This window comes from Eschscholzia californica, unplaced genomic scaffold, assembly GCF_041429995.1.
Source record: "Eschscholzia californica isolate CP2 unplaced genomic scaffold, dmEscCali1.0.p SCAF_5, whole genome shotgun sequence".
Lineage (NCBI taxonomy): Eukaryota > Viridiplantae > Streptophyta > Magnoliopsida > Ranunculales > Papaveraceae > Eschscholzia > Eschscholzia californica.
In genome coordinates, this window is record NW_028238472.1 from 2,390,639 (window position 1) to 2,417,674 (window position 27,036).

Sequence of the window (27,036 nt, forward strand, 5' to 3'; positions counted from 1 at the left end):
TTCTATAAGCTAAGGGGAACTTAGAGAGAGAAAAGGGGAGAAGAGAAACAGAAGAAAGGAGGACTACAGTCGTCGATCGGAATTGGTCGGAGTCAGTCGACGACGACGTCCAAACAGTAGTTGAGGCATTGTCTCATAAAGACACATTACCTTTAAGCTCTCGATAAGAGCAGATTATCCTCCTCTTCTTCTTCTTCTTCTTCCTCTTCTTCTTCTTCTTCCTCTTCTTCCTCTTCTTCTTCTTCTTCTTCTTCTTCTTCTTCTTCTTCTTCTTCTTCTTCTTCTTCTTCTACTTGTATTTCTCACAGTAGAAATCATGCCTCATCCGCCATTACAAACCTTCTTCTTCTACTTGTATTTTTCACAGTAGAAATCATGCCTCATCGGCCATTACAAACATCTCTGATAACTCCTCAGCATCCAAAGATGTTTTTACCTTTAAACCCAATACCCATTTCCTCCCCTTTGTTTAAAAACATAAAAGAAATCCCAAATCAGAAGTTTCCTTCTTTCTCTCTCATTAATAGGTTGATTGGTGCTCAACCCATCAATTATTCATATTTAAAATGGGAAGAAGATCATGGTCCCATGACTGACTACTTGGCCAAATTGTTTTTTATCATGAAAGATCACCTTTTTTATATATACCCGGATACTGATAAACAAACCATTAGTGCAATTCTTTTGATTATAATATCAGAGTTAGAAAATGGTAGACTTGCTGAAATGCTTGATTCAACTTTTGATGAAAATCCATTTCAAAATTTGTGGGAAGAAGATAAGACATCTCAAAATTTTAATCAAGGTTTGTGGGAAGTAGTTCGGGAAGTAAGTTGTTCAACATTTGATGAAATGCTTGAGGAAATGCGTTTTTTTACGAAGAAAACAGTTCGTGATGATGATTTTCTTCGTTTTGTAAGAGGAGGTAATTGAGTGAGATGATATTCCGATGGACAGAAGGTGAAATCGAAGAACTTGAAGAAGAAGAAGAAGAAGCTACGACGAAAGCAGCTGTCGAGACAGTTGAGGAGAATGTGGAAGAGAAGAAGAAAACGAAGGTTCTACCGCTTCCACGGGGAAAAGGGAAGATGATTAAGTATAATATTTATGGTCTTGAATTATCAGATCCAAGGTTTGCTGAAATTGTTGATCGAATTCATGAAGCGGACAAGCTCCTTAGTACCCCTGGAGAACCCCCCAAAGAGATCATTGGAAAATGCAAGATGGTTCATGATAAAATCTTGTCATTGAAGACTGAGGAGGAGGAGGAGGATTTAGTACTATCTTCACTTTTGAATGAATGGACTGAGATTCTTCAACCCAATAGGATTGATTGGCTCATTTTGCTTGATAACATCAAACAAAGAAATTTGGGTTTATATTTCAAGGTTAGTTGCTGCTTATCCCACTTTTTTGTTTCTCATTTTTAACCCATATATAGTTTTCATTGATATGTTATATATTGCTGTAATATTATGCGAAAATACTCATTCAAAATCGCCGTAAAATACTTGATTGACTTCTGTTGATATATTATATAAGATAGAATGTATATCTACTTTTGCCTTGTGGTGCAGATGGCTGAGCATGTCTTGGACGAGTATTCTTTCGAAGCAAACAGTCGTGACTACTTAAAGCTCATGCACGCTCATACCAAGGATAATCGATTAGATGATGCCGAGAGAATTCTTAGGAAGATGACTTATAAGAGTGGTATCCGACCGGACATCCTCACATCCATTATCTTGGTTCAAATGTACAGCAAGACAAATAATGTTGAACGTGCAAAGGCAGCATTTGACATCATGAGCCGAGATCTTCAACCTGTTATTAGTATCAATATACCGGTAATCATTATTGAATTTTATGCAACCCAAAGGAAAATTGATACCGAGATGCAGTTTTTTGCACGTATGCAACCCGATTTGGAGTCTTGCCGGTTACTAGTTGAGGCCCGGGGACAAGCTGGTGATCCAGAACAAGCAAGACGCAACATCGATAATATGATAAGATTCGGTTATAGAAGACAAACTGGTGATCCAGAACAAGCAAGACGCACCATTGATAATATGATAAGACTGGGTTATAGACCAGACGATAGATGCACTTCAAGCATGCTTGCAGCTTATGAGAACAAGAATCTTTTAGACACGACCTTGAATTTATTTTTAGAAACTGAAAAGTGTCCGGAAGTGCCAGGGGCTTTTGTTTATAGTGACAGGATTGATTGGTATCGCGAGGTGCAGCTATTGGTTGATGAAGAAGAACTTTTCAGGAAGGTGAAGAAAGGAGATACTCCTCCTTTGAAAGCTATGTAGTTGGTCTCGACCCAGAGGGCCCAATATCTCGGGTCTCGTCTTGGTCTCGGCTCTCTCTCGAGACGAGACTTGGCTGAGTTAGGGTTTGGTCGAGAATCTTGAGTGTCTCAGCCGAGACAGACCGAGACAACATCATTTAATTTTTTGAAACTGTAAATCGAATTGTATACTACTATTTATTACTCTCTTAACTACTTATTATATTCTCAATCAATATAAGATAAGTAGCTATAATATTAAATCATTCCCGAAAGAATTTCCTATATTTTAATCATATGATTGAACATAATTGTGAAAATTGATAATATGTGCATGGATTTCATGCATGCATGGAAATCTTCGATTTTGCAACAAAAAAAAAAACAAACAATAACAATATTACTAAACGAAACTCTTTTTTTATATCAATATAAGACTCTTATACTCAGCATAGAAAGAATTCGTTCGTACATTTCTATACATGAAGTATTTAATACAAAAAACCATTTCCCACCCCATTAAGACTCTCTAACTAGATAGGATAGAAAAGGTTACGAAATATAGCAATCGAAAAAACAATAACGAGACAAAATCGTTCACAAAACACCAATGAATCAAAAAAGAATCAATCTAGTAAGCGAGAGCAGTCGAGTAGATGAGTGAGGTATTTATATAGTATGGTAATCAACACGTGAATCCACGGCAAACAGATAGTATTATTATGAGAATCAAGGCAACGATAATACCGAGAACTATCAGCTTTATCTTCATGTTCTGTATCCACATTTTCCTCCTCATCTTAGTTCCCTGTGTTCTGAAATCTTGTGCCTATATATCGAAGATATTCAAAACGAAATAACTCCCAATGATCATGAGAAAATACAAGAACTTTTTGAAGTAATTGATTCCATTGAGCTAAATAGTCAAGGCCAAGGTCTGATCCCTATCCGGCTATCCCAACTGACCTGAGCTAAGTAACTCGGCCGAATTCTAACAAACTCTTATACATATATAAATGTGTGTAGATATGATATTCTTTTTACAAGATCTACTTATGATTCGAAAGCTAGATTCAAACAACTAAAGTTTTAAACGTATTAACTAACTCAGGGTTCGGCTAGGATTGACTCAGACTACCCCAACTAATGTCCAAGTTATTCGGGTGGATCGACCCATTAGGACTAATTAGCTATGATAATTAGGGAACATATACGAAGAAACCGATGTTAAGTCTATGGTTATCCAACTCAAAACCAATTGGAATGGGTGGAGAGGACCTAGACAATGTATTATTGGTCAAGAGACCACCCTTCTTCCATGTGGGACTATTCTCACATCCTAAATAGTTTGGTTTGATGAAGTGGCCATTTAAGACATAAAACACATGAAAATAAACTCACCTGTGAACGAAGGTTCTCCGTTTTGTCGACAAGAAGTTCAATTTTCTCACCACGGTCAAGAACCTGCACAAATACAAGTTATCTTCATTGAAATATGGACCAGATTCACGAATTAACATTCGAACAAATGTTATGAGTTGAAGAGTAAACCGCTTGTAAGTCAGCGTAAGAGAAGCAAAAAACATTTGTTTAGGAAAAAAAAAGGAGATTCTTAAAGATACATATTAATGATTCCTCACCTTCTCGATATTTTCCATCATCACACCCTTGACTTCTGAAACCTGAGCTTTAACTTTTGAGAGTTTGCTGATCTCTTCTGGATGATCAACACAATACTGCATGTGCCCCTTAAGTTTAGACCTACAACATCGATAATGTGTTATTAGTATTTCTATATACTATATCTAATGTGCCTTCACAAACTGAAACGTATTTTTCGGGGAGTCACCCGAACTCCTTGTTCAAGCTACGAGCAACAGCAGTTGCAGCTTTTCCACCTCCATATCTCTTGTTGAAGTCATCCTTCACACGTTCTAGAAAAGCAATAGGAATCTGTCGGCCAGCAGATTCAACTGCAACTACACAATATGCTGCAAAAACCAAAGAGATAAGAGGCCGGAATATAATCTTTGGCAAACAAAATTATCTTATCTGTGAAAATAGTCCCACATGGGACTATGGGAGAAGGGATATCTAGCAACCAAGCATATAATGTCTAGGTCCTCTCTACTCATTGCCAATTGTATTCGAGTTGGATGTCCACATATTTAACATGGTATCAGAGCTAGGCCCACACGTGATTGGTTTAAAAGTCACACGTGCTCCACGTCACCCGAAAAAAACATTGAATTATAGATCCATGCAAAACCGAACAGGGGTGCTATATGTACAAAATCCTAGACAAGATCCTTGACATGATGAGTCATTTTCACTAAAAAGCTTGATTATAGAAAAAATACATTCAAATCTGAATTCTAAGACCTAAAAATAACCGATTTGACAAAACAGAAAAGTTGATTAATAGATCTAAAAAGCTTCATATATGCTAAATTTCGAAAGAGAAGATGAAAAACAAAGATAGATCATTCATTCATTAATCAATTAGAAAAACAACATTTAAAGATTCAAATTAAATAAAAAGAGAAGATCATAATCAGATCTAGATTCAGACAAACACATATAGATCAAATCAAAACCAAAAAAAAAAGAATTATAAATTAAACACTTACTGAAACCGTCTTCAACAAGATAATTGAAGGTATGATCATCACAATTATAAGTAAACTTATTGTTTGTAGAAGGAAGTTTCTGAAGGCATTGAGAAGCAATAGTTGTAAAATTTCCTGTAAATTCTGTATATTCAGCAAGGATTACCGTTCCTCGAGCTACAAAGCTGTAGATTAAAGATTGTTGCCCCATTTTTCCACAACCCTCTTTGCCGAGAAACTACACAGACAAACTAGAGAGAGAAAGATATGAAGAAAATGATGGAATTTGATTTTTCCTCTCCGATTTGGGAAGAAAGAGAAATGGTAGGAGAAACCAAAAATTTAGAGAGAGAGAGAGAGAGTCCCGTCCTTTGCTTCTATTTGAATTTTATAATTAGCATTTCTCTAATTATAATTGTGTAATTTTTTATTATTTCCACTTTTTTGTTTTGGCACCCTAAAGATTACCAAAACTTCAAATAAGGTCTTTTTTTTTCCTCTTGTTCCCGTTAGTCAACTTTAACAATTGTTTTTAGTTCACCTTTTTATTCTTATTTGAGAAGTTTTCACTTCTCTATCTTTTCTTCACATGTGACTTCACCAGAGGAATGGTCGGGCGAGTCAGAAAGAGAGAGAAAGGATATAGAGGAATATTTTGAATTAAGGGTGAAGATAAAAGAAAATGTGATATTGGAAATATGATATTGAAAATGTCAATTGAAACGTTAGCAGAATAAAATTGAGGTCAAGTTTTTTAATAGTCACAAATTGAAGGTCACATGTGTCTTCCAATCATAAGCGTCCATAGTTTTATAAAAAAGAAATGTTAAAACGCTCTCTGTTAAAATAAATACTCCCATCCTTGTGTTTGACACAAACTCGAAGAATTTATAAAGTCTTGCAACAAAAATAGAAAAGTCGTTATAAAGCAAAAACAAGTTGTTCAAGTAGCACTTATCATGTTCCTATTTCCTTATATTACAATGAAGTATGTTAAGTTCCTCAAAACAATGGTCAATTATTTGAGAAGACCTAAATATGTTCTTGACCATAAAAACATTGTTTGTCTATCTTAAACTATTATTCTCCCATTCACATGTGGTGTTCTTTTTTGAGCCTAATACACTACTTTTATGGTTACTTATAGTGCAGCAGGGACATTAGACCTATCATGTGTCTGTAGTGATTTTCGGACATGATTCTCTTTTTTTTATGAGATGGGACATGATTCTTCATGGCTATAAATTTTGTTTTCAAATTTCATAACCCAACTTCTTACTTTTTTTTGTCTTTTGAAGCTTGTTCCTGACTTTCTCCAGCCCTGGGTGTTTGAACTGGTTCATGGATATTGATCTCTTCTTAGCTCTTGAGGGGTGTGGATGTGGTTTCTTGGTGCTCCTAATTTCATGGGCATGGCATCACTTGATCATCTACTTAATTTCTCACCATAATCATCATCTTCATCTATACTGGTTATGTTATTTTCTCTTGCCCTTCTGCCTTCTCTTCATCCAATGATAATCATCCCCCATGAATTGAACGGGGTAACAAAAAAAATTTAGTGCCCCTAGTCTTATTGTAGGACAAAATGGTGTACAGGGGGTGTACTCCAAACATTTACACTTCATTTTTTTGTGATGAATTTGTCTGTACAAACACATTAGCTTTGTGAAGTTAAAATCAGAGCACATTCTATGTTTCTTTTTTATCATAACAGTTGCGAAGGTGTACATTTATATAGCAAGTTGGAGATGACATGTGATTAAAGAGTTGAGGGCGTTCTAACATAGTACTAATATTTACAGCCAAATATCCACATCTATTAAAAACAAGTTCATGATAATGACAAAAGAACCTTAACACATGCTAATTTTACATTAACTGAAATAACTAACGGTTACTTTTCGTTACGACCCTTAAAGATGATTAACTCACCAAAATGACACATTTTTTCGAACGGAAAAGGAAAAAACCAGGCATGGGAAAAACTAATTTTGATAGAGAAGTTAAAAAGGGAAAGAGAAAAAAACGTTTTAAGTTAATCACAGGAGAATTAAAAGATGGGGTCCATTTAGAAACTCGTCATCTGTATGGGGGCTATTTTTAAAGTTGAACATATGTAGAGGGCCATTTTGCAAGACTGGTAATCTTAGGGATTAAAATGGAATTATCCCACTAACTAACTGATTTTCAAACATTTCCACATAACTTGGAAAAGAAAAAGAATTAGATCCACATCTATTCTTTGATCACCTTCAAAATCTCTAACTTATTTTTACTTAATTTTCTATGGATTTCTTTAAACAACAAAGAAAGAATTCCCACCTCTTTTTCTTCTTCCTTTCAACAACATCATGACCTTTTTTCTTCACCATCTCTTCTTCTGATTACCCAAAGTTCTTTAGAGCCCTTTGGGTTCTCAGGAGGAAAAGGGGGTTCTCCTTTCTTTTTTAATCCAAAAAGAATTTTTTAACATATTTTTTTATTTTCTTTATATATATATGATTAGATTTTTTTAGAGGTCTATTTGAAAAAAGTGAAGGAATTTTGTGGTCATGTGATTGAAAAATTGGATTTCAGATTTCAATATTTAATTCGCTCTTAGGGATTTTCTTTTAAAGGAATCCAAGATTGTGTTGATTTTATAATATGAGTTGTTTTCCGTGTTTTTCGAGTAAGAAATCTACAAAAAGAACAAATAGCTCAAGATTGCAACAAGCACCAACTCCATGTGAAAACAAAGCACCACCACCACCTGCAGCAACAGAACCACCAGCACCACCACCACAACATCATGGTGAGTATCAAATTTACTACTCACGTCGAGGTTCTCGACACATTTTTCCATGCTTTTCGATGATTTTAACAAATATATGAAACAAAAAAACCCATGATAAAAAAATGTCTTGGTATAAATGCATATTTGTTAGATTAGGAGTTAAAATAGAAACGGGTAAGATTAAAGAAGATTGTGACAACGATATTTCGTTTGAGAAGATTGGAGTTGATTTTAACTATTCGTTTTGTTTTTCAGTTGAAAATTCGAAACCAGCCAAGACCCACGATGAAACGAAGAATCAAAATGAGGTAGTGAATAAAGATGGTAATGGAAATATTGCTGCTCTAAGTTTTACGTTCCGGGAGTTAGCCACAGCAACCAAGAACTTTAGACAGGAATGTCTATTGGGAGAAGGTGGATTTGGAAGAGTATATAAGGGAAAACTCGAGAAATGCGGCCAGGTAATCGGAGAAAACTACTTACTTCACCGTCCCTTTTTCTTGTTTAGAGCAATTAGTGAGAATAGTCCCACGTAGATAGAAAAAGTTCAAAAATATACAGACCTTAGATATTATATTTTCGGTCTTCATGTGGGACTATTCTCAGACAACTTTCGCACTATCTAATTCAATTTATGTGTCTTGATGCTTTCATATTATGAATGTTATCAGCTTGCAGCCATTAAGCAACTTGATAGGAATGGATTACAAGGGAATAAAGAGTTTCTTGTTGAAGTTTTGATGTTGAGTCTTCTTCACCATCCGAATCTCGTAAATCTTATCGGATACTGTGCCGACGGAGATCAAAGACTTTTGGTTTACGAGTATATGCCGAAGGGGTCCCTAGAAGACCATCTACTAGGTACATATTATCTCCTATGGTCAAGAACGAAATCTTGTATTTCATCTTGTTTTTTCGAAAATCTAGTTCTAGTTGTGACTCCTCGGAGCACTTATTTTGTGTAGTTTATATGCATTTATGTCGAACATTATTCGATTAATCAACGATAACTAAGATATGCATTTTGCAGATATTGAACCGGATCAGAAGCCACTAGGTTGGTTTACAAGAATGAAAATAGCAACGGGTGCTGCTGAAGGTCTAGAGTATTTACACGATAAGGCGAATCCTCCTGTTATATACCGAGATTTAAAATCGTCTAATATCTTGCTAGATGAAGAATTCAATCCAAAACTCTCTGATTTTGGTCTTGCAAAACTTGGTCCTGATGGAGAAGATAACCAACATTGTTCTTCCAGAGTGATGGGTACATATGGATATTGTGCCCCAGAGTATGCAAGAGCTGGTCAATTGACAGTTAAATCAGATGTTTATAGTTTCGGAGTCGTTTTACTTGAACTAATAACAGGACGAAGAGCTGTTGACACAACTAGACCAACCGACGAGCAAAACTTGGTTTCTTGGGTACATACTTTCCTTTCTTTTTGGATACCAAATTTCCTAATAAAACGTAAAAATTATGTACGTACAGACGGCTAACCCATCTGTAGTATGCCATAATTCATGACCGACCCACAACAACTCTCTCGTGTGAGAGAATTATACACAAAGACGGGCAACCTGACCGTAAGAGGTCTATGTGTCAGGTTAGCCACGGATTGACTCAACCACGATCAAGAGACAACCCACAAAACAACTGTTTCATGTGATAGAGTGGTATACAAGAACGGCCAATCCGTCTTTAAGAGGTCTATGTTGGAGGTTAGCCACACGTTGACTCTGCCATATCCCGGGCCCAACCTAAGAAACAACCCCCTCGCATGGGAGAGTTGTATACAAAGACATCCAATAAACCCCAATGTAAGAGGTCTATGTGGCAGGTTTGACATGGGTTGACTCAGCCACAACCCAAAGCCAACCCACAAACGCAACCCTCTCATGTGATAGAGTTGAATAGAAAAACGGATAATCCGTCTGTAAGAGGCCTATGTCTCAGGTTCGCCAAGTGTTGACTCTGCCACATCCTCGGTGCAACCCAAGCAACATACCTCTCACGTGTCATAGGAATATTCCTATAGACAGACTAATCGTCAGTACGCAAAGAAGTTTTGATATAACATAGTCAGTCAAGAACCCATTCTCGTTTATTTCTTATATCGTTATTTCGATAATGTAATTTCAGGCACAACCCATTTTTAAAGAACCAAAAAGGTTTCCAGAAATGGCAGACCCACTTCTTGAAGGTGATTTTCCAGTAAGTGGTTTAAATCAAGCAGTAGCAGTAGCAGCAATGTGTTTACAAGAAGAAGCTTCAGTTAGACCAATGATGACTGATGTTGTTACTGCTCTTAGTTTCTTATCTGTTGCTCCAGAAGGATCATCTACTAAGCCACCTTCGCCCGACCGAAGTTTCAACGAAAACGATAAAGAGACGAAAGATGAAGAAAGCTCAGAAGAATTACGTCAACGTGCCGTTGCTGAAGCTATTGAATGGGGTTCAATTTCAAGAGAAGAAAATAAGAAATCATATGGTGGCTAGTATTGAGATTTTCTTTAATGAATTCCAATCTCAATCTCCATTAATCTTGTATTCATTTATCATACGATGAAGATCATAACAACAACAACAACATGGAAGAATTGAATTTGATTGAAGATTGAACAGATATCTATATGTGTATCTATTTATCCATATCTATGTATATAATATCTCTCTTTCTCTGTCTCTCTATGTCTTTATATATATAAAGCGAAAAACTTGAGTATATGATATCTTTTTTTCAGTTTGCCTCAAATTTTCCAAATTACCATCTTCACATTTTGAGTTAGTAAATATCATGTAAATGTGTATATCAATCAAAAAAGTCTTGCATTTAGTGTTGCTTTAAAGTTCTAGTTGCCACTAGAACGACAGACTCGATTGTTGTTGGTTACACTTTTCTTGCATCTAAACGTAAGTAATCAGACGTGGAATGTGTGGGAAACTTCTTCCACGTAGGGAACCTCTTATCGATATCCTGCTCAATTTGCATCGTCAGAGTAGGTCTGATATGTCAATAAGGTGTCTTTGAGAGGCAAACACCATCCTCTACCTCCAAATGTCTTGAGATGTTGAGGGAATGATAGAATCGTTCCTAGATTCCTTTAGTTCTCCTCACAATTCATAATCGTAAACTCAAGTTTTTCTCACGTAAATTTTGGGAAAAATGCGTAGATGAGGGAAAACAACCAGTATGATCCCATCGAGCTACATGACCAACATGACCCTTGAAACAATCAGGTTAGATATAAAATTTTGAAGCTTTAAACAGTTTCAAGATACAATAACTTGTCTAGCTGAACGTTGACATTCCTGCCTGATCATTATAAGCTTTATCCTACTAATAATTTAAGTCTTTCGTATATTTTCTTTTTGTTGAGAGATTTAAGACTTTCGTATAACGAGATAAGTAATCAAAAACAATACTGACAATTATAATAAGTACAATTTTTGCCTTTTCAAAAACTAAAAATAAACAATAATAGCACCTCTTCAAATCTTGAAGGGTCCCATCAACATCCAAAGATCATATTAGCAATATAGAACATAGATGTGCTAGATGTGCTATTTGACTCGAAAAAATGCCGATCAAGCCGAAAGCTGATGTGGACGACACCTAGTGAGCAGGTCATTTCTCTCTTTACATGGCATACCCAATAAATAAGTAGCGCCCACATCAGCCTTCCGTGCCAGATAGGAACCTTATTTCGGACCAAATCATAAGTCCCGTGTAGAGAAGTAATCTGCAACGGCAGTCCATATTTCACTAACGACCCTAGACTTATAAATCCGAACCTCTTAAACAGAATAACCTCAAACTACCAGAAAAGAACACAACTGCCGTCAAAATCCTAACGCCGTTGACTAAAACTAACTAACAACTCCTGACACTTCCGTCTCCGATCCTAGTACTTTCTATCCGAACCAAAGAAAACCAAGGCTCGGATACCAAACCTGAAGTTTTAGTTCATGATTATAAACTCCTTCACTAAATTTTCTCCCCCCTTTCGCGATTTCTCAGTATTTCTTACGGAGTCAATTTTCAAGCGAAAACCCTAGATTTTGGGGTAATAGTTTCTGAAGTTCAATTGCGAAGTTCGTTCGTCTTTGATTTTATCGAGATAGATTCATCTGTTTGAGTAGAATTTGATTCGACGTAAGTTTCAAGCTCTGAAATCTCTTCGATTACGATTCATGATTTTTTTTTTTTTTAAATTTGCTTGATTTGATCGTGAATTATTGTATTTGTTATGGATTTTAGTTGGAATAGTTGAATTAAGGTTTAAGACGTGAAGATCGAGTTGGATCGGTAATGTGGTGTTTGTAGGAGCTGAGGTTAGTATTTAGAAGTGAATTTCAATTTTGATCTTATTTTTTTTACTTGAATTTCTATTAGTTCTTATTAAAGTTTTGATTTTGATTTGAATTATGTGATTTGGTACAGTGATTTGTGATAGTGACAGTCACAATCTGTTCAACTTTTATTCTTCTCTATCATTTGAGCTTTTGAAATTTAAGTAAGACATGGCGCAGAGCAATTGGGAAGCAGATAAGATGTAATGTTTCAGAAATACTTTAAATCTTCAACTGGTTGTAGACTTGTAGTTTTGATCTTTTGTGAGAAACCCTAATTCTTCTAACTGTTGATCTGTTTTTTTTTTGTTCTTCTTATAGGCTTGATGTTTACATTTATGATTATTTGTTGAAGAGAAATTTACCTAATTCTGCGAAGGCATTCATGGAGGAAGGGAAGGTAGCAGCGGATCCAGTTGGTAAATTAATTTGATACTCTTCACTGATTTCTTACTTTAGTTTTACTGATTTTAGTTGAAGATTATAGTTGAATTGCTTCAGTAAGAGTGATGGTTTTACTTGAATTTGCAGCAATTGATGCTCCAGGAGGATTTCTGTTTGAGTGGTGGTCTGTTTTTTGGGATATATTTATCGCAAGGACAAATGAGAAACATTCTGAGGTTGCTGCAGCTTATATCGAGGTTGTATGTGTACATAATTGTTTTTTCTTATTAATTCTTTTCAATTCATCAGCTTTATGTCTTTTAGAAGGACCTGTAAATGAACCAAATAAATAAAATCAAGTTATGAACGAAAAAACTTGAGTAGACTTTTCAATTCTTAGTTGTTTTAACTCGTAGTCGTTTCAATTCTTTTCCAAATATTTCAAACATTCAGATGAAGAAGTAACTATACGGGTTGTTGATTAATGTAAATTTTGGAGTTATACAATATGGCTGTCGACTAATATGAATTATAGTGAGTTAATATAGATAGTTTTTATGTTGGATATGATTACCAGACTCAGCAAATCAGGCCTCTTAGTCGTTTTAGTTCTTCCCAAATATTTCAAACATTCAGATGAAGAAGTAACAATACAGGTTGTTGATTAATGTGAATTTTAGAGTTATACAATGTGGGTTGTCGACCAATGTGAATTATAGTGAGTTAATATAGATATTTTTTATGTTGGATATGATTAACAGACTCAGCAAGTCAAGGCGAGGGATCAACAACAACAGATGCATATTCAGCAAGCACAGATGATGCAGCAGCGCCATGCACAATTGCAGCGAAGAGATGGGAATCATCCATCCATTGGTGGCCCTGTTAATGCTATAAATTCTGAAGGAATGATAGGAGTAGGACAATCTACAGCTAGTGTTTTGGCGGCAAAAATGTACGAAGAACGTATGAAACTATCTCACTCTATGGATTCAGATACATCTCCGCAACTTATGGACGCTAACAGAATGGCCCTTATGAAATCAGCAAATCATCCAGGGTACCTCAACTAATACTTTTTTTGTGCTCCTGTTCTGAACTCTACCCTTACTTTTTTTAGGGTTGGTGTTAGTTATTCATTTATGTTACTCTTCTTGCCGACGCAGACAGTTGGTCCAAGGTAATTCAGGGAGTGTATCTGCAGCATTGCAGCAAATGCAGGCACGAAATCAGCAGACAACTGTAAGTACTTGAACTAAATCTTGCTTGAATTTTCTTACCCTTTCTTCTTTCCGGGGTATATGTTTGCGTTTATCTATTTTGGAGTGTTTCTGATGCATTCTTCTGGAACCACAGGACATCAAAGGCGAAATAAACTTGGGTGTAACTCAAAGATCTTTGCCTATGGATCCTGCATCAATTTATGGACAAGGGGGTATGCAATCAAAACCTGGACTAGGTGGTGCTGGTAAGTTTGGTTGATATCCTAGAGCAGTAATTTGACTGTTCATCTAAATATGTTATCGTGGTAGAATTAGCTTTTCATCGATGTACACAGAGGATTTCTTTCTTGAAATAAGGGAAGTGGACAACTTCACTCTAGGTGTTTTATTATGGAGTGCAAAGAGATGCCCACTAGTTTTATTGGATTTCTAGTCATATCAACTCAATTACGTGATTATTAAAAAATTAATTTAAAAATCTGTTCTCCTTTAGTCATTTTCTTGTTTTTTGTAGGTCTTACTTCTACTAGACCATTATAAATGACCCCATGATCATAATAATCGTTTCGAGATGATTCTTTTAATCCGATTTAATGTTTAATCTAATTGTTTCCGTAAAGACCTTTTCATATGTAGTAACCTCTCAGTTGTTATTTGTGGTAACTCAGCTTAACTGACTCCTTTGGTGGAAATATTTCATAGTTCTTTCAATTCCTTTGCTTATCTCCCTACTTCTCACCAGGATTGAACCAAGGTGTCAGTGGTCTTCCTCTGAAGGGTTGGCCTTTAACTGTAAGTTCTATAACGTATTACAATGTCCCTGCTGACTAGATGCTTATCTTTCTAACTTGGTTATGTTGCTTCTGACTTTTGTAATTATCTAAATAGGGCATTGAGCAGCTACGCCCAAGTTTAGGTGCACAAGCTCAGAAACAATTCTTGCCACCAAATCAATTTCAGCTGTTGACACCTCAACAACAGCAGCAGTACCTAGCACAAACTCAGGCACAAGGCAATCTTGGTAGTTCACAAAACTACGGAGATGTGGATGCTCGAAGGTATAGGGGTTTATCTAGAGGTAATCTGAATCCGAAGGACGCTCAACCTACGGGAAATGACGGATCTATAGGTTCTCCTATGCAAGCAAGTTCCCCGAAGGTTAGAAAATGCTTCTTAGATTAACCGTAGTCCTCAATTATCATTAAGGAATTTTCTACCATTACAGCTGATAGTTGGATAAAACTTCGATTGAATTTCAGGTTTTCAACTTTTAAGTACTGCTTGTCCATTTGCTTAGGAATAAAAACCTAAGCAAGTCCACCACCTCTAGGTGTAGTGGTTGGAAACCCACTCCGGACTGCGGAGGTTTCGATTCTCAGTGGGAGTATAAAATTCATGATTTATTGAACTTGGGTTAAATAAAGTAAATGTAGGAATAAATGGGTTTTAGGCCCCATAGGATGGCATTAAGGGTCTTAACATGGCCTTTAGGGCCCAAGATGTCATTGAGGATGACAATTATAGAGCTTATTCAATTCATGATGTATCCATGCCATGTAATGACTTTTGGAGTCCATGTCCAAAAATAGCGCAAGTAAAGGTGTTTTTATCTGATAGAAACAAGAGGAATGCAGAACTCTAGACGTGAACATCGTAAACACTAGAAAGATTAAGGAAACACTATATTTATTGTATCATTGTCCTCATTGATGATTCTCTTCATAACCCATATGTTAACCCAGTGTAGCTTCTTATTGTTTGACCTTAAACTTATCTATCATCATTGCTCATATTTGTCGAGGGGTAGGAGTTGTAATGGGTTATGCTTCTATAGTGATGAGGGTGTACGAGGAATGAATCATGAGAATTGAGATGCGAAAGTTTATAGATTAACTAGGAACCTCACTATTCATCAACAGAAAGGTGGATTTTAAGACTCAATATTATACCTAAAGCTGGGATACCTAGTTCTTCGAGTTCATTACAGTTTGCTGCTTGCTTGTATTTCTTTTCAGCAACGGCCCAAGTTCTTCTGAGTTCATTAAAGTTTGCTGCTTGCTTCTATTTCTTTCTTACGATAATATTATTCGTTCACAGCCGAACTATATTAACTGTATAAATAGAGGATGGGAGAATTTGTTTTATTTTATTTCTTTTGAGAGCCCGATTTTTTAAGCCTTGGACACATGCATTTAAGCATCTAGTAAGCTATTCTATCATGGACTTATGCATCTGGATTCTGGATCTCGGTCCACGTACTCCTAAAAATTCATATACTTGCTTAGTTGCTTGTATCTCATAAGAGTGCATAGAGCAGCATATAGGCTTTCATGTAAATTTCTGGTCATATGCATGCTAGCGTTTGCAATTCAACTTTTGTTCAATGTCAACATTTCAATTGTAGAGATGGATTTTTGTACTGTCATATTGCGTGTAGTTTTGGGAAAGTTTTGGTTTAATATAGTTGGACAGACTTCTAAGAGTTTGGTGGGTTTTAAACAGATGAAGATGACTCATATGCAACAGTCTTCCTCTCAGCAACAATCAGACCAACTGCAGCCACAGCAAATGCAGCAGGTTCTTTCTTACGTTTGTAAACATAAAAACATGATCTCCTTTTTCTGAGTTTGTAACTTTGATTATGTTATTTTGTGGTTGTTTGTTACCCATCAGAATAATCGAAAAAGGAAGCAGACTACTTCTTCTGGACCTGCTAATAGTACGGGTACTGGAAATACCGTTGGTCCATCTTCTAATTCGCCTCCATCTACTCCATCTACTCATACAACTGCTGACGGAGTGGCTATGGCTGCTGGTATGCAGCATGCTAACAGTATGCCGAAAAGTTTGATGATGTATGGTGCAGAAGGAGCAAGTGCTCTTGCATCATCTACGAATCAGCTGGTACTATTCTCAGAAATTACCTTTCTGCATAACATAGTTTTTAACAATATAAGTCGCTCTATTTGGAAGATATCAGTATCTCATTGTTAGCTGCTATTTTTACACATACTCCGCATAATACATAACAAAGAGATGAGATGGATACATGAATGTCAATACATCTTGACCTGCATAACTATTCCTACTTCTTTCTTGTATTTTTGTTGTTGCTAGTTATCAACCCCATGCTCTGCATAGGGTTTCTCAATATGTTTCTTTCTTTTCTTTGCTTAAAGCCTTCAACATGTATGATCTGATTGACTTAGAATATGAACAAATCTCTATGAAGTAAATTATATAATCTGCAATAACTTCTTTAAGTTCTCGTCCAAAATCTTGCATATCAGTCCTCTTGTTTTGCAAGGACTACATGTTTGTTCAATATTTCTAATCTTTTATCGCCTACGAACGTGATTGTCTATTTCATTTCAAATATTTCAGGAAGATTTGGAACTTGGTTCTTTGGATGATAACGTCGAATCATTTCTATCACATGATGAGGGTGATGGAAGGGATATTTTCAGCGCACTTAAACGAAGTCCAGTTGAGCAAAACACAGAGTCTTCAAAGGGTAATCAGTAGTTCAGAATTAGACTATCTTATGATTAAGTACAAGTACTTAAGTATTTACTCATTGGTTTGGAACCTTTCATTAACTTATAAGGGTCAGTCTGGTAGGGCTGACTTAGAATGCGGGGACTTCTCGCTGTCTTATTTTGAACTCAACTAGAGTTACTTTTTCTCAAATACTGCTGTTTGATTTTGATGAAATTTGATACCTGGTACTTAAAAACTAATTTTAGTTGAACTAGTATTCTAAAATTCTGCTTGAGAATAGTTCTCATATTGTTCAGATTCATGTTTGAAAGTTCTTTTATAGAACTGGCAAAAAGATCATAGGTGATGAAAAAATGTTGTGCTAAAATTACTCATGTATAACTTGGAGTCCATATTCAAAACTATGCTAAAAACTGGTGAAACATGTGAAATATCATATTACGATGGAAGATGCTTTTCTCTGGTACTTCAGTTTTGGCAATAGCTTAATTTTATTTGATGGCCAAAACGACCAGCAGATTGCAAGGATATCAATTTGAGACCACTTAAACCATAGTCGAAGTTGGTTAGGGATTGAAAAGACATGCTTAGAGGTATTTTGTTGTACATGATTATATGATGTACTAAGAAATAACGACAAAACCCTGAAACGAAAAAAAATAAATCCTGTGAACCTAGAAGGCTAAAACAATGATCATTCCACATCGATTCCATGAAACAAATTACAATCAACAAAGTTTCAGTGGACACCCTCATTTGGGCTAGTTACACAAATAGTTCTAGTAGCCAAGTTTCAAATTTTATCCCGTCTAGGGCTGTAGTTTTGAGAATATGGTATGATGTAAAAGTTGTATGCATTTTATTAAAAGAAGCTCACAAGTGAGCAATTTCTACTTAATTGTTGAAAAACTCGGTAGAATGAGACTTTCGATATTAATTCACGTGGTTCGTATGAGACTTCTTTACTGGGAGGAAAGAAGTGAAGAATGTATATCCAGTTCGGCTGGAACGCACCATCAAATAGTTTGCTTGCCAAAATCTGCTAAAACCTACCAAACAAACCCTTAACTTTCTGCATTTGTACGATTATTGTTCAAATAAACGACAACGGTGATGAAAACCTTTACTATTTCAGGTTTTACTTTTAACGAGGTGAGTTGTATACGTACAAGCAACAGCAAAGTTACTTGCTGCCATTTCTCTTCGGATGGAAAGTTGTTGGCAAGTGCCGGGCATGAGAGGAAGGTAATGCATGAGTAATCCATGTTTAAATGTTGAGAAAGAGTATGCATTAGTTTTTTCCTTTTCTTTCTTTAAATGCGAGCACTTTACTCTTCGAAGATTTATTTACTTATTTAGTCCGTTTATTGTATGATCATATTACACTTTTTACGAACTTATGGCTCTAGTGTGGGCTTTCCGAGAGTTTTTCCTTGTTCAGTTCTTCCATAGTTTTATGCATCTATGCATTTATCTGACTGAAAATTAGTTTGATACTTATTTGTGTTTCATGTCAGTAGGCGGTACTTTGGAACATGGACACACTGAAAACAGAGAGTACTCCAGATGACCATGCTCTTCTAATCACAGACATCCGTTTTAGACCAAATTCAACTCAACTTGCAACATCTTCGTACGATAGAACCGTCCGACTCTGGGATGCAGCACAGGTAATGATTTGTAACTCAATGGCACCTTTATCTGCCGATTTACTACTATATTCATAGTTTAGGCCCAATTATTGTAATTATTTATTGCGGTTGAATAATGCCTTTTTATATAAAGATTTTTTTTACCCAGTTGACTTATTCAACCCGTTTACTTTGTGTTGCCCGACTCTATGAAGGGTAGTTATCAATATTTCGGGAGTTGTTATGTGATTTGGTTTTTGAAAGAATCGTGATGGCACATAGTCCTAGAGCTTTGGGATAATTTATCGAAAGCTCTTGAGAAAAATTTTCTACCCTTGTTCTTCATAAATAGTGAAACCATCGTGCCATTGTTCACCTTGCAGTACTCTTTACGAACGAACCGCGTAATGCCTTGTGTTTTTTTCTTCGTGTCTGATTGTTTGTTTTCATTATTGCTTTTCTGGCTTGTTAGTACTTCATTATAACAGTTTCTACATGTTGTGGCAAGTTTTTTTTTTTTTGAAAACTTTGAATTAATATTAAGGGAAAAAGAATGAAAGGCTGTACAAATCGAGAGGGGGGGAAATACACTTATTACATATCACTCATAATGCCCCCCCCCCCCCCCCAATTCAACAAAAAGTCAATAAACGAGTAACCCCTAGTCCAACCTAGGGACCTACTCCAATGAAAAAGGACACCCAACACATCTTCCTCCGCTACCTTGAAAGCCGAGGTAGAGTTCCTAAAAGTACCCTCATTTCTCGCCTTCCAAATACACCACCAAATAGCAAAAGGAATCAAATCCCACAGTCCTCTTTTCGTTTTCTTGATTGGCGCCTGCCTCCATTGTGGCAAGTTCGCTAAACATTTATTGAACACTCCTTATTGATGGCATATTTAGTCTCACGGTGTTTTTTATTAACCGCCTTACGTGAATTACTATAGTGGAAGACGGGTTAAATTTGATTGTTTTCTTTCACGCTGTTGGCTTTAATGAGAATCTTGACTCGCCGATGCTTTAACTCCTAATATAGTTCTTCAACAGAAAAATCTTCTGTGATTGTTCTTCTTTTTCCATAATCATATTCTTCGTGTTGTTAACGATCTTATCATTATGACTTTTGTGCTCCGACTTGATTAACTTTGATTACATTGAAAAAATGGATCTTCAGAACTTAGGGATGAATTTTATTCCTGAAATGGAAGATTCCTTTTTGCTGTAACCGATATATTATTTGCCTAACAAAGAAAAAGACGCTCCAAATCCAACAATTCATATTAAGGTTTGAAAGTTGAAACCCCTTTTAGTTATAGGTTGGCTTGCTGACGTAACATCCGTCCGTATACCTACCAAATCGTCCCTTATCTAATCACACCTAGGCCAAGTCAGTCTAGTTCCACATAGTACCTAAACCACCCAAAGATTATTCGCCCCCTTATCAGCCTAGAGACCACGTCCGCCTAAAACGCCTAGCAAGTGTAGAAGACAAGATTTACCTTGTTAACCATGTTCTAGAAATTTTCCTGAGCGACGTGCACCTAAGTGCTATGCATGTGCACCTTCTAATTTAAATCACCCATACAACAGAACTTCCTGGGAAACCTACCAAGGCGTTGTTTGCATGCCCTTTGAAGCTAAACACCGATGTGCTCTATATGCTGGAACCCGCTTATGAATATGTTTGTATGCCCTTTGAAACTTGAAATTTAGAGAGATCAGATTAAAGTTCGTGGAGATTCGAATGATAATATGAATGTGTTCGACTATTCATAGTTACAAAAGTTGTTAGGTCAGAAAGTTCAGTACATAGATGATCTGTTGCAATGCCAATAACTTTGATTATTAGACTGTCTTTTGCTCTTAACATTAGCAAATTGAACTTGTTATAGCAAGCATTTCCAATAGTTTTGTTTTCTTTTTTTTCTCTTATCTGTAGTAATGACAACTATAATTGTATGACTGCCTAACTTCTAGCCTTAACATTAGTTCGATCAATGTGTCAGATTTTCTTTTTTGCATTCATGAAGAGTCGAACCACTTTTAGTTGTAAATGTATTTCCTTATATAAATGGATTTTATTGAGAGATGGGTTCTCCAGTTATTACATTAACTTGCAAAGTATCTCTTGCAGCCTAGTTATTGCTTACATACATACAACGGACACAGTTCGCAAGTCATGTCACTGGATTTCCACAATAACAAGACTGACATTCTTTGCTCGTGTGATGCTAATGGTGAAATCCGATATTGGAATGTCAATTCTCACTCGTGCACACGTGTATCCAAGGTTAGTATATGAACCACCTCACGTTATTCTTTAATTATACAATTACTTTGATTTTTAAATTGTTGGTTTTCTTGTTTGAAGGTACAGGGCGGCGCAACACAAGTGCGGTTTCAGCCAAGAATCGGGCATCTACTCGCGGCAGCAATTGAGAGCGTCGTTTCCATCTTTGATATTGAAACTGATAGGCAGACACTTTCGCTACGGGTAACTGTCAAACTTCGTGGCGGTTCATATTTGTTTGTTTATTTTGTTTAAAGAAGTGAATGAAGGAAATGGGATTGAACCTTCCTCCTTGCAGCACCAAGGAGCCTACTGAGGTTATGTTCCTTTGTTTTGTCTTAATTTGACTTGCACAAGTCTTTTTTGTCTGAGTCTGACTTGTTTTAGTCAGGAGTACATTAGTTATTTGAAGATATTTTAGATAATGGGTTTTTAATTCAAACTTGTTTTGTGTCTGACTCATGTAGTCGAATCAAATGCACGAGCCACTGAAAGCCATACCATTTTGAAATCCGACTCAAATCACTTCAAATCTCGAGCCAGATTTCAAAACTGAAATTGAATAAAAAAACGCCACCTTAATTGGTTGTTTCCATCTCAGGCAATCTAGTTGATGGTTAATATTTACGTTATCCTAGCCATATAATGAAAACGCAACTAGAAACTAATCAATTAGATACTACTTGATTTTATATCCAGGGACATAACTCAGGGGTTCATTCTGTCTGCTGGGATGCAAATGGAGATCGTTTAGCTTCTGTCAGTGAGGATTCTGTGAGGGTATGGTCCTTGAATTCAGGAGAATGCACTCACGAGCTCAGCTCCAGCGGGAACAAGTTCCATGACTGTGTATTTCATCCAGGTTTTCCTCACCTCTTGGTGGTTGGCGGGTACCAGGTAATTTACTATTAATCCATGTTACAGCTTTCTAAATATGACTAAATCTCGAATCAATTGTGGATATCCGACCAGAGATCACCATCTTACTACCATAACAACAGAACCAATTAGTCACATTCAACTGAGAGTACTATTTTATTTCGAAAAACCCATGGCTTAGTTCTTCCTTTAAGCATCCTACGCATCTTACGGACTTCGACTATTTCAAGCAGTAACATATCGGTATTCTTTTTCCTTTTAGACTAGTCAACGACATGGCGTATTTAAACAGTCTCAGACTCATACCAAACAATAAGCTCCGCCAAACTGACAAAAGATGCATATTAACATGCTCAATTTGAAAATCATTTCTTGATTCTGGTGGTTTTTCTGATCTCCTTGTCTTACATGAATTTATGTGTAGTCATTGGAGTTATGGAACATGGTAGAGAACAAAAGCATGACAATTACAGCGCACGAGGGTCAAATAGCAGCTCTTGCACAATCACAGGTTACCAAAATGGTTGCCTCCGCTAGTCATGACAAATCTGTTAAGCTGTGGAAATAAGATCTTCCCCAATCCATATTTGCTAAATTCGGAGAAAAAGGTCAGTTAGCATATCCACTCATCGTGTTCTTCTTCAACTGGGCTTCGAGCATAATAAAATCAGAAACTTGAGATCATTCCCTTGGTTGTAATGGGCATAAGAGGGTTTGCAGCTGGCAGGGATTGGTGTTCTAAATATATCTAGGGCATAACTATAGGAGCAACCATTATGTAGCTAATGTGCGAGTATTAAGCCTTTATTTTCTGCATTATAAGAATAATATATAGTAGGTTAAATTGTCTTTACAAGTACATATTTATGAGTCAAACCCTTGGTTGTCCAAGTGGTTGATAGTGTTGACAAACTCCAAAACGTGAAAGTTCCAGGCTCGATTCCTAGAGGAGGTGGAATCTATGGTTAGAGTTTTGGTTATAAAAGGTATACGTAAATTTTGGTCATTTTGGTGATTCAGTACTCTAAATTTTGCGTATCGAAATATTTAGCCTGGTTAAATACTTGAACTAGTTAAGGTTTTAAGTTTTGTAGTGATGGGGTTACTGAGAGTAAACACTTTTTTTTGTATGTAAGCAATGAGTCAATGACTAGTGTGTCAACTGGTCGTTCCAGTTTAGGGTTGTATGTCACTTTGAAATCCATTAATGGGGATGCATTAGTAGGAAGATTATGATATACGATCTCATAGGGGAAGATAAATGTATCAAATAATTTTCATTTCACAGGTATTAATAGTAAGCCATCTTCCCCAATTAATAATGGCAGATGCAACTCAAAGAAACAACCAAAAATAAGTCATAAAATCAAATATGTCCGAAACTTATTTCGAAGAAATGTCTTGCTTGGCAAGAACGAGACTTTATTTCTTTAGGTTGCTTTGGTGTAGAAACGTTTCTTTAGGTTGCTTTGGTGTAGAAACCTATCCCCACGGCTAACCCTAAGATCGCCAACGGAACAAGAAATTGAAGTAGCTTGATGATAAACTCCGATGTCTTATCTTGGTTGTAATGAGGTTGCTTGGGAGGAACATATTTTTGCTTAGCAGGAACGGTTTCCATGTCCATATCCCCCACGTAAAATTCTTCCATGGTTGCCTTTGCACCTGTGCTGTGCCCCACATCCTCAAAATCGTCCGTTGCATCTTTTCCTGTTAGAATAGGTAATTTATGCTCTTATTCACTTCGAATAAAATACAAATCTTTTGTACTATAAATATTGAGAGGTTCTATATGTACAGACTTGACAAGTTCGTTACTTATACAACTTTAGGTAGTACCTAACCACAATTGGATATGAATCACTTGACCACATTTTTCAATCTAATCTAACACAACTCAGAAATCTAAGTAATCTAACACAACTCAGAAATTGAAACATAAGTTTGTAAGAAAACATTTAGAACTTTTACAAAAATTCTATCCATCCCTCTGTTTGGTCCCTTCGCGGCTCCGTCTGATGTGCCGCCATATCACTTGAGCATGGAACAAATTGAGAGAGAACGGTGAAAGTATATGCTCAAATGATATGTCGCTACATCAGGCGGAAGGACCAAATGAGGGGATAAATAGAATTTCTCAAATATTTACCTGTAGCTGACAAGAGAACCTCATCTCCACCAGGATGATCTTCCAAAAATTTTGTCACATCATATACCTGTTTATTCATAAAGAGATGGGAGTGTAAAGTGTTGAAGGAAAGAAAGGATATACAAGCAAAATCAACTCGAATCAGCCATAACAACGTTAGAGGAAAACAAATACTTTAAATTTGACTCAAGTTATTTCGGACCTCGAATTAGATTTCAGATTTAACTCAAGCTTCACATCGAAAATTTTATCTGATGTCTAAATTGATTTAGAAGTCTCAATTGACTTGAGTCAGATTTCAAAATGTTTGTTTTTGTCTTAGTAGACTGAATGGCGGATTCGGGTTTATTTTTTGTCAAAAGGACTAAAACATATTCCTAAATTCAAGAATGCAATCCTTGAATTGGCCAAAAGCTTATGATAGTAAAACTACCCAAGTTTTCTTACACAAATCTAGAACTGATTTCACAAATTTTTAATAGATAATCATATATGCTAGCGAATAAAACATCTACATGGAGATGATCATAGCATATATAGTACCCACTATTGAAAATCTAAAGATTCAACAATAGGGTAGGATAAATCACAGATCTTTATATCAAAACTACCCAATTGAAGCAAAAAAAAAACAATAACATAACAAATTGATCAGATTAAATTTACATGTATAGAGAGAGAGAAAATGAGTGAGTGTGTGTGTGTGTGTAATTGTGTGTGTGAGAGAGAGAGAGAAGATTGCCTTGCCACCAATGATAAGCCAACAGTCTTTGGAGTTGTTGTGTTCTGAAACTTCTGCTAAAGTATAGAGCTTGCCTTCACCCATTATCTCTTCTCTTCCTAAACCTCCAAACAATTGAAGTTATGAAGATATAGAAACGCAATTGAACTACCCACAAGATGATTTAGAGAGAGAGAGAGAGGGAGAGAGAGATGGGGTTGATGGAGAGATGGTAGGTGGGTAGGTTGGTGGTGTTCTTGACTGAACTCCATAATCTAGAATATTTTCCAACTTGAGATTTCATTTGGTTGACCCACGTTATAATTGTGTAGACAATACCTTCCACCATCTAGGAAAGGTGTGGTTTTTATGTGAGTAAATAATGAAAGTATTGTACACCCATGTGTAAAAAGTAATACTTTCAATTTTAGACAAGGTATGGGTTGGTAGGTTTGTGATCGAAAAATTAATTCTTTCCCTTCCACAATCTTTGTGATTGAACAACAATGATCCTCCCTCTGTAGACATCACAGGATTGAATCCGCTACACAAATTGTGGACGGACAGGATTTAGATAAAGATTTATGTGTTAAGTAGGCTCTCATTTTCCGTCTGTGAGAAATTGTATCCTTTACGACGAGTACCTATGGATACTAGCTTCATCAAGTCAGGACCAATGGAGGGTAGAAAATCTAATTGCATATTAGAGCTACTCATTAGGCTTGACTTACCTGTTTGAGAATTTCGGTGTCCAAAGTGTGTTCGGAGTCTAGACACAAGAAAGTCCTTGGTTGTCTGGCGCACAATAGCCCTCTTGAGTGGGGGGTAGGGCTATCCTATATCCAAGAGCTATTATAAAATGGTTGAACGAGTCCAGCCTGTATATCAAATGTGTTGTGAAAAATAAAGGAGGGAAGAAGAAAGATAATGGAAATATATTAACCAAGAGATAGTAGATAAGAAGAACTTGATTTGTATTCATATGTTTGTAGAGAATTCTCTACATTGGTACTATGGTACATTGGTACACTTAGGTACATCTTATTCACTAACAAGAAAGCTCTTTATATAGGCCTCTTGATGAGTTACAAAACCAACCAAGAGTTACATATAATCAATGGTGCTTGAATACAAATAATGGTGGAGAACGTATAGTGGTGGGAGTTACCAAAGTGTGGTGGTCATCCACCATAAATTAAAGATTTATAACACTCCCCCTGGATGTCCACCACATCAGATATTGCCTCATTAAAACCTTACTAGGAAAACCCAATGGGACAAAACCATAGTGAAGGAAAAAGAGTACAAATTCTTTGTTTATGTACATCTTTGATGAACACATAATCAACCTCATTAAAACCTTGTTAAGAAAAACTCTATGGAAAAAATTCTTAACGAAGGAAAAAGAGTACTTAGTGAAAAATATAGTATATAGTGTCTTCATAAACTTGCTCCCCCTCATGAAGGTTGAGGGCGTTGGCCAACTTTTATCATCAACTTCCTTTTGATATATATACACAAAAATATAACAAGCAACATTTGACATTTCAAGTGGCATTCATATAATGCTTTAACTTTATGCATACTTTAGATTGAAGCTTGTTAAATCCTTCAGGGATTTTCAGTTGAACTCACTTTCTAGTGATCCATATTTGTCATATACATCGATAAGATAATTATAATATTTTTTGAAATCAATGTACTAATGACATTTCAATGTGCATTATAAATTTTATGCACAATCAATCTTACACACATAATAGGTGTTAAACTCATCATTCGATGATTAGTTGTCTCGCCAAAACCTTGTCAGGAAAATCCAACGGGACAAAACCTGAACGAAGGAAAAAAGACTACAACTTTTAAACAAATTATAACGATTTTCAATACGCATAGTTGCCTCGTTAAAACCTTGACAAGGAAAACCCGATGGGACAAAACCTTGACGAAGGAAAAAGAGTACAACGCGATTGACATTTTATATATGAATGATGGTTGTTTTCTAAAACCACATTACAACACACATAATGTATTGTCTGTACTATATTAGGTACTTCGGGACTTGAATTTCCATGACATATGATAAGTTAAGACAATATGAGTTGCTTTGAACTATAGCCTTTTAGTAATTAAGAATATGTTCATTTTCAAGATTTTCGTTACTCGAATAATCTTTTTCAATACTCCACTGTTAAACTTTGATAAACTCTTCAGGAGTC

At 36.1% G+C, this 27,036-nt stretch overlaps 5 protein-coding genes across 5 annotated transcripts; 3 read left to right on the forward strand and 2 right to left on the reverse strand.

Annotated features, from left to right (window-relative positions):
* The first annotated feature begins 11 nt into the window (after positions 1-11).
* On the forward strand, positions 12-2,559 carry LOC147536160 (uncharacterized). Its single transcript, XM_086639888.1, has 2 exons — positions 12-1,388; positions 1,578-2,559. Exons 1-2 carry the CDS (start codon positions 939-941, stop codon positions 2,316-2,318), a joined length of 1,191 nt encoding a protein of 396 aa, XP_086496014.1. The 5' UTR covers positions 12-938; the 3' UTR covers positions 2,319-2,559.
* A 137-nt stretch (positions 2,560-2,696) lies between these two features.
* On the reverse strand, positions 2,697-5,297 carry LOC147536161 (putative vesicle-associated membrane protein 726). Its single transcript, XM_086639901.1, has 5 exons — positions 4,927-5,297; positions 4,146-4,287; positions 3,937-4,057; positions 3,698-3,760; positions 2,697-3,125 (listed from the first exon to the last, which is right to left on the reverse strand). Exons 1-5 carry the CDS (start codon positions 5,114-5,116, stop codon positions 2,982-2,984), a joined length of 660 nt encoding a protein of 219 aa, XP_086496027.1. The 5' UTR covers positions 5,117-5,297; the 3' UTR covers positions 2,697-2,981.
* A 2,085-nt stretch (positions 5,298-7,382) lies between these two features.
* LOC147536162 (putative serine/threonine-protein kinase PBL26) lies at positions 7,383-10,457 on the forward strand. The gene is made up of 5 exons (XM_086644633.1): positions 7,383-7,702; positions 7,940-8,145; positions 8,356-8,545; positions 8,715-9,109; positions 9,828-10,457. The coding sequence occupies exons 1-5, from the start codon at positions 7,555-7,557 to the stop codon at positions 10,182-10,184; spliced, it is 1,296 nt and encodes a 431-aa protein (XP_086500759.1). The 5' UTR covers positions 7,383-7,554; the 3' UTR covers positions 10,185-10,457.
* A 1,037-nt stretch (positions 10,458-11,494) lies between these two features.
* LOC147536163 (transcriptional corepressor LEUNIG_HOMOLOG-like) lies at positions 11,495-22,953 on the forward strand. Its single transcript, XM_086644632.1, has 19 exons — positions 11,495-11,841; positions 11,947-12,020; positions 12,130-12,241; positions 12,360-12,457; positions 12,570-12,679; positions 13,184-13,482; positions 13,589-13,664; positions 13,779-13,890; positions 14,388-14,437; positions 14,534-14,803; positions 16,148-16,222; positions 16,319-16,549; positions 17,030-17,159; positions 18,282-18,391; positions 18,667-18,816; positions 20,913-21,068; positions 21,150-21,272; positions 21,768-21,965; positions 22,372-22,953. Exons 3-19 carry the CDS (start codon positions 12,210-12,212, stop codon positions 22,513-22,515), a joined length of 2,364 nt encoding a protein of 787 aa, XP_086500758.1. The 5' UTR covers positions 11,495-11,841; positions 11,947-12,020; positions 12,130-12,209; the 3' UTR covers positions 22,516-22,953.
* Positions 22,954-23,209: 256 nt separating this feature from the next.
* Positions 23,210-25,481, reverse strand: LOC147536164 (cytochrome b5-like). The gene is made up of 3 exons (XM_086644634.1): positions 24,839-25,481; positions 24,097-24,163; positions 23,210-23,657 (listed from the first exon to the last, which is right to left on the reverse strand). The coding sequence occupies exons 1-3, from the start codon at positions 24,920-24,922 to the stop codon at positions 23,407-23,409; spliced, it is 402 nt and encodes a 133-aa protein (XP_086500760.1). The 5' UTR covers positions 24,923-25,481; the 3' UTR covers positions 23,210-23,406.
* Positions 25,482-27,036: the final 1,555 nt, after the last annotated feature.

Bases quoted from the DNA above. Each gene is read 5' to 3' on its own strand.
- LOC147536163 (XM_086644632.1), top strand. From the start codon at position 12,210: ATGGCGCAGAGCAATTGGGAAGCAGATAAGAT. The intron at 13,665-13,778 runs GTAAGTACTTGA...CTGGAACCACAG, and splicing joins CACGAAATCAGCAGACAACT to GACATCAAAGGCGAAATAAA. The intron at 18,392-18,666 runs GTAATGCATGAG...TCATGTCAGTAG, and splicing joins GTGCCGGGCATGAGAGGAAG to GCGGTACTTTGGAACATGGA.
- LOC147536161 (XM_086639901.1), bottom strand. From the start codon at position 5,116: ATGGGGCAACAATCTTTAATCTACAGCTTTGTAGCTCGAGGAACGGTA. The intron at 4,288-4,926 runs GTAAGTGTTTAA...TGGTTTTTGCAG, and splicing joins TCTTGTTGAAGACGGTTTCA to CATATTGTGTAGTTGCAGTT. The intron at 3,126-3,697 runs GTGAGTTTATTT...TTCGATATATAG, and splicing joins CGGAGAACCTTCGTTCACAG to GCACAAGATTTCAGAACACA.
- LOC147536162 (XM_086644633.1), top strand. From the start codon at position 7,555: ATGAGTTGTTTTCCGTGTTTTTCGAGTAAGAAATCTACAAAAAGAACA. The intron at 8,146-8,355 runs GTAATCGGAGAA...GAATGTTATCAG, and splicing joins AACTCGAGAAATGCGGCCAG to CTTGCAGCCATTAAGCAACT. The intron at 8,546-8,714 runs GTACATATTATC...TGCATTTTGCAG, and splicing joins CCTAGAAGACCATCTACTAG to ATATTGAACCGGATCAGAAG.
- LOC147536160 (XM_086639888.1), top strand. From the start codon at position 939: ATGATATTCCGATGGACAGAAGGTGAAATCGAAGAACTTGAAGAAGAA. The intron at 1,389-1,577 runs GTTAGTTGCTGC...CTTGTGGTGCAG, and splicing joins ATTTGGGTTTATATTTCAAG to ATGGCTGAGCATGTCTTGGA.
- LOC147536164 (XM_086644634.1), bottom strand. From the start codon at position 24,922: ATGGGTGAAGGCAAGCTCTATACTTTAGCAGAAGTTTCAGAACACAAC. The intron at 24,164-24,838 runs GCAATCTTCTCT...ATGAATAAACAG, and splicing joins GGCTTATCATTGGTGGCAAG to GTATATGATGTGACAAAATT. The intron at 23,658-24,096 runs GTAAATATTTGA...CTATTCTAACAG, and splicing joins GGTTCTCTTGTCAGCTACAG to GAAAAGATGCAACGGACGAT.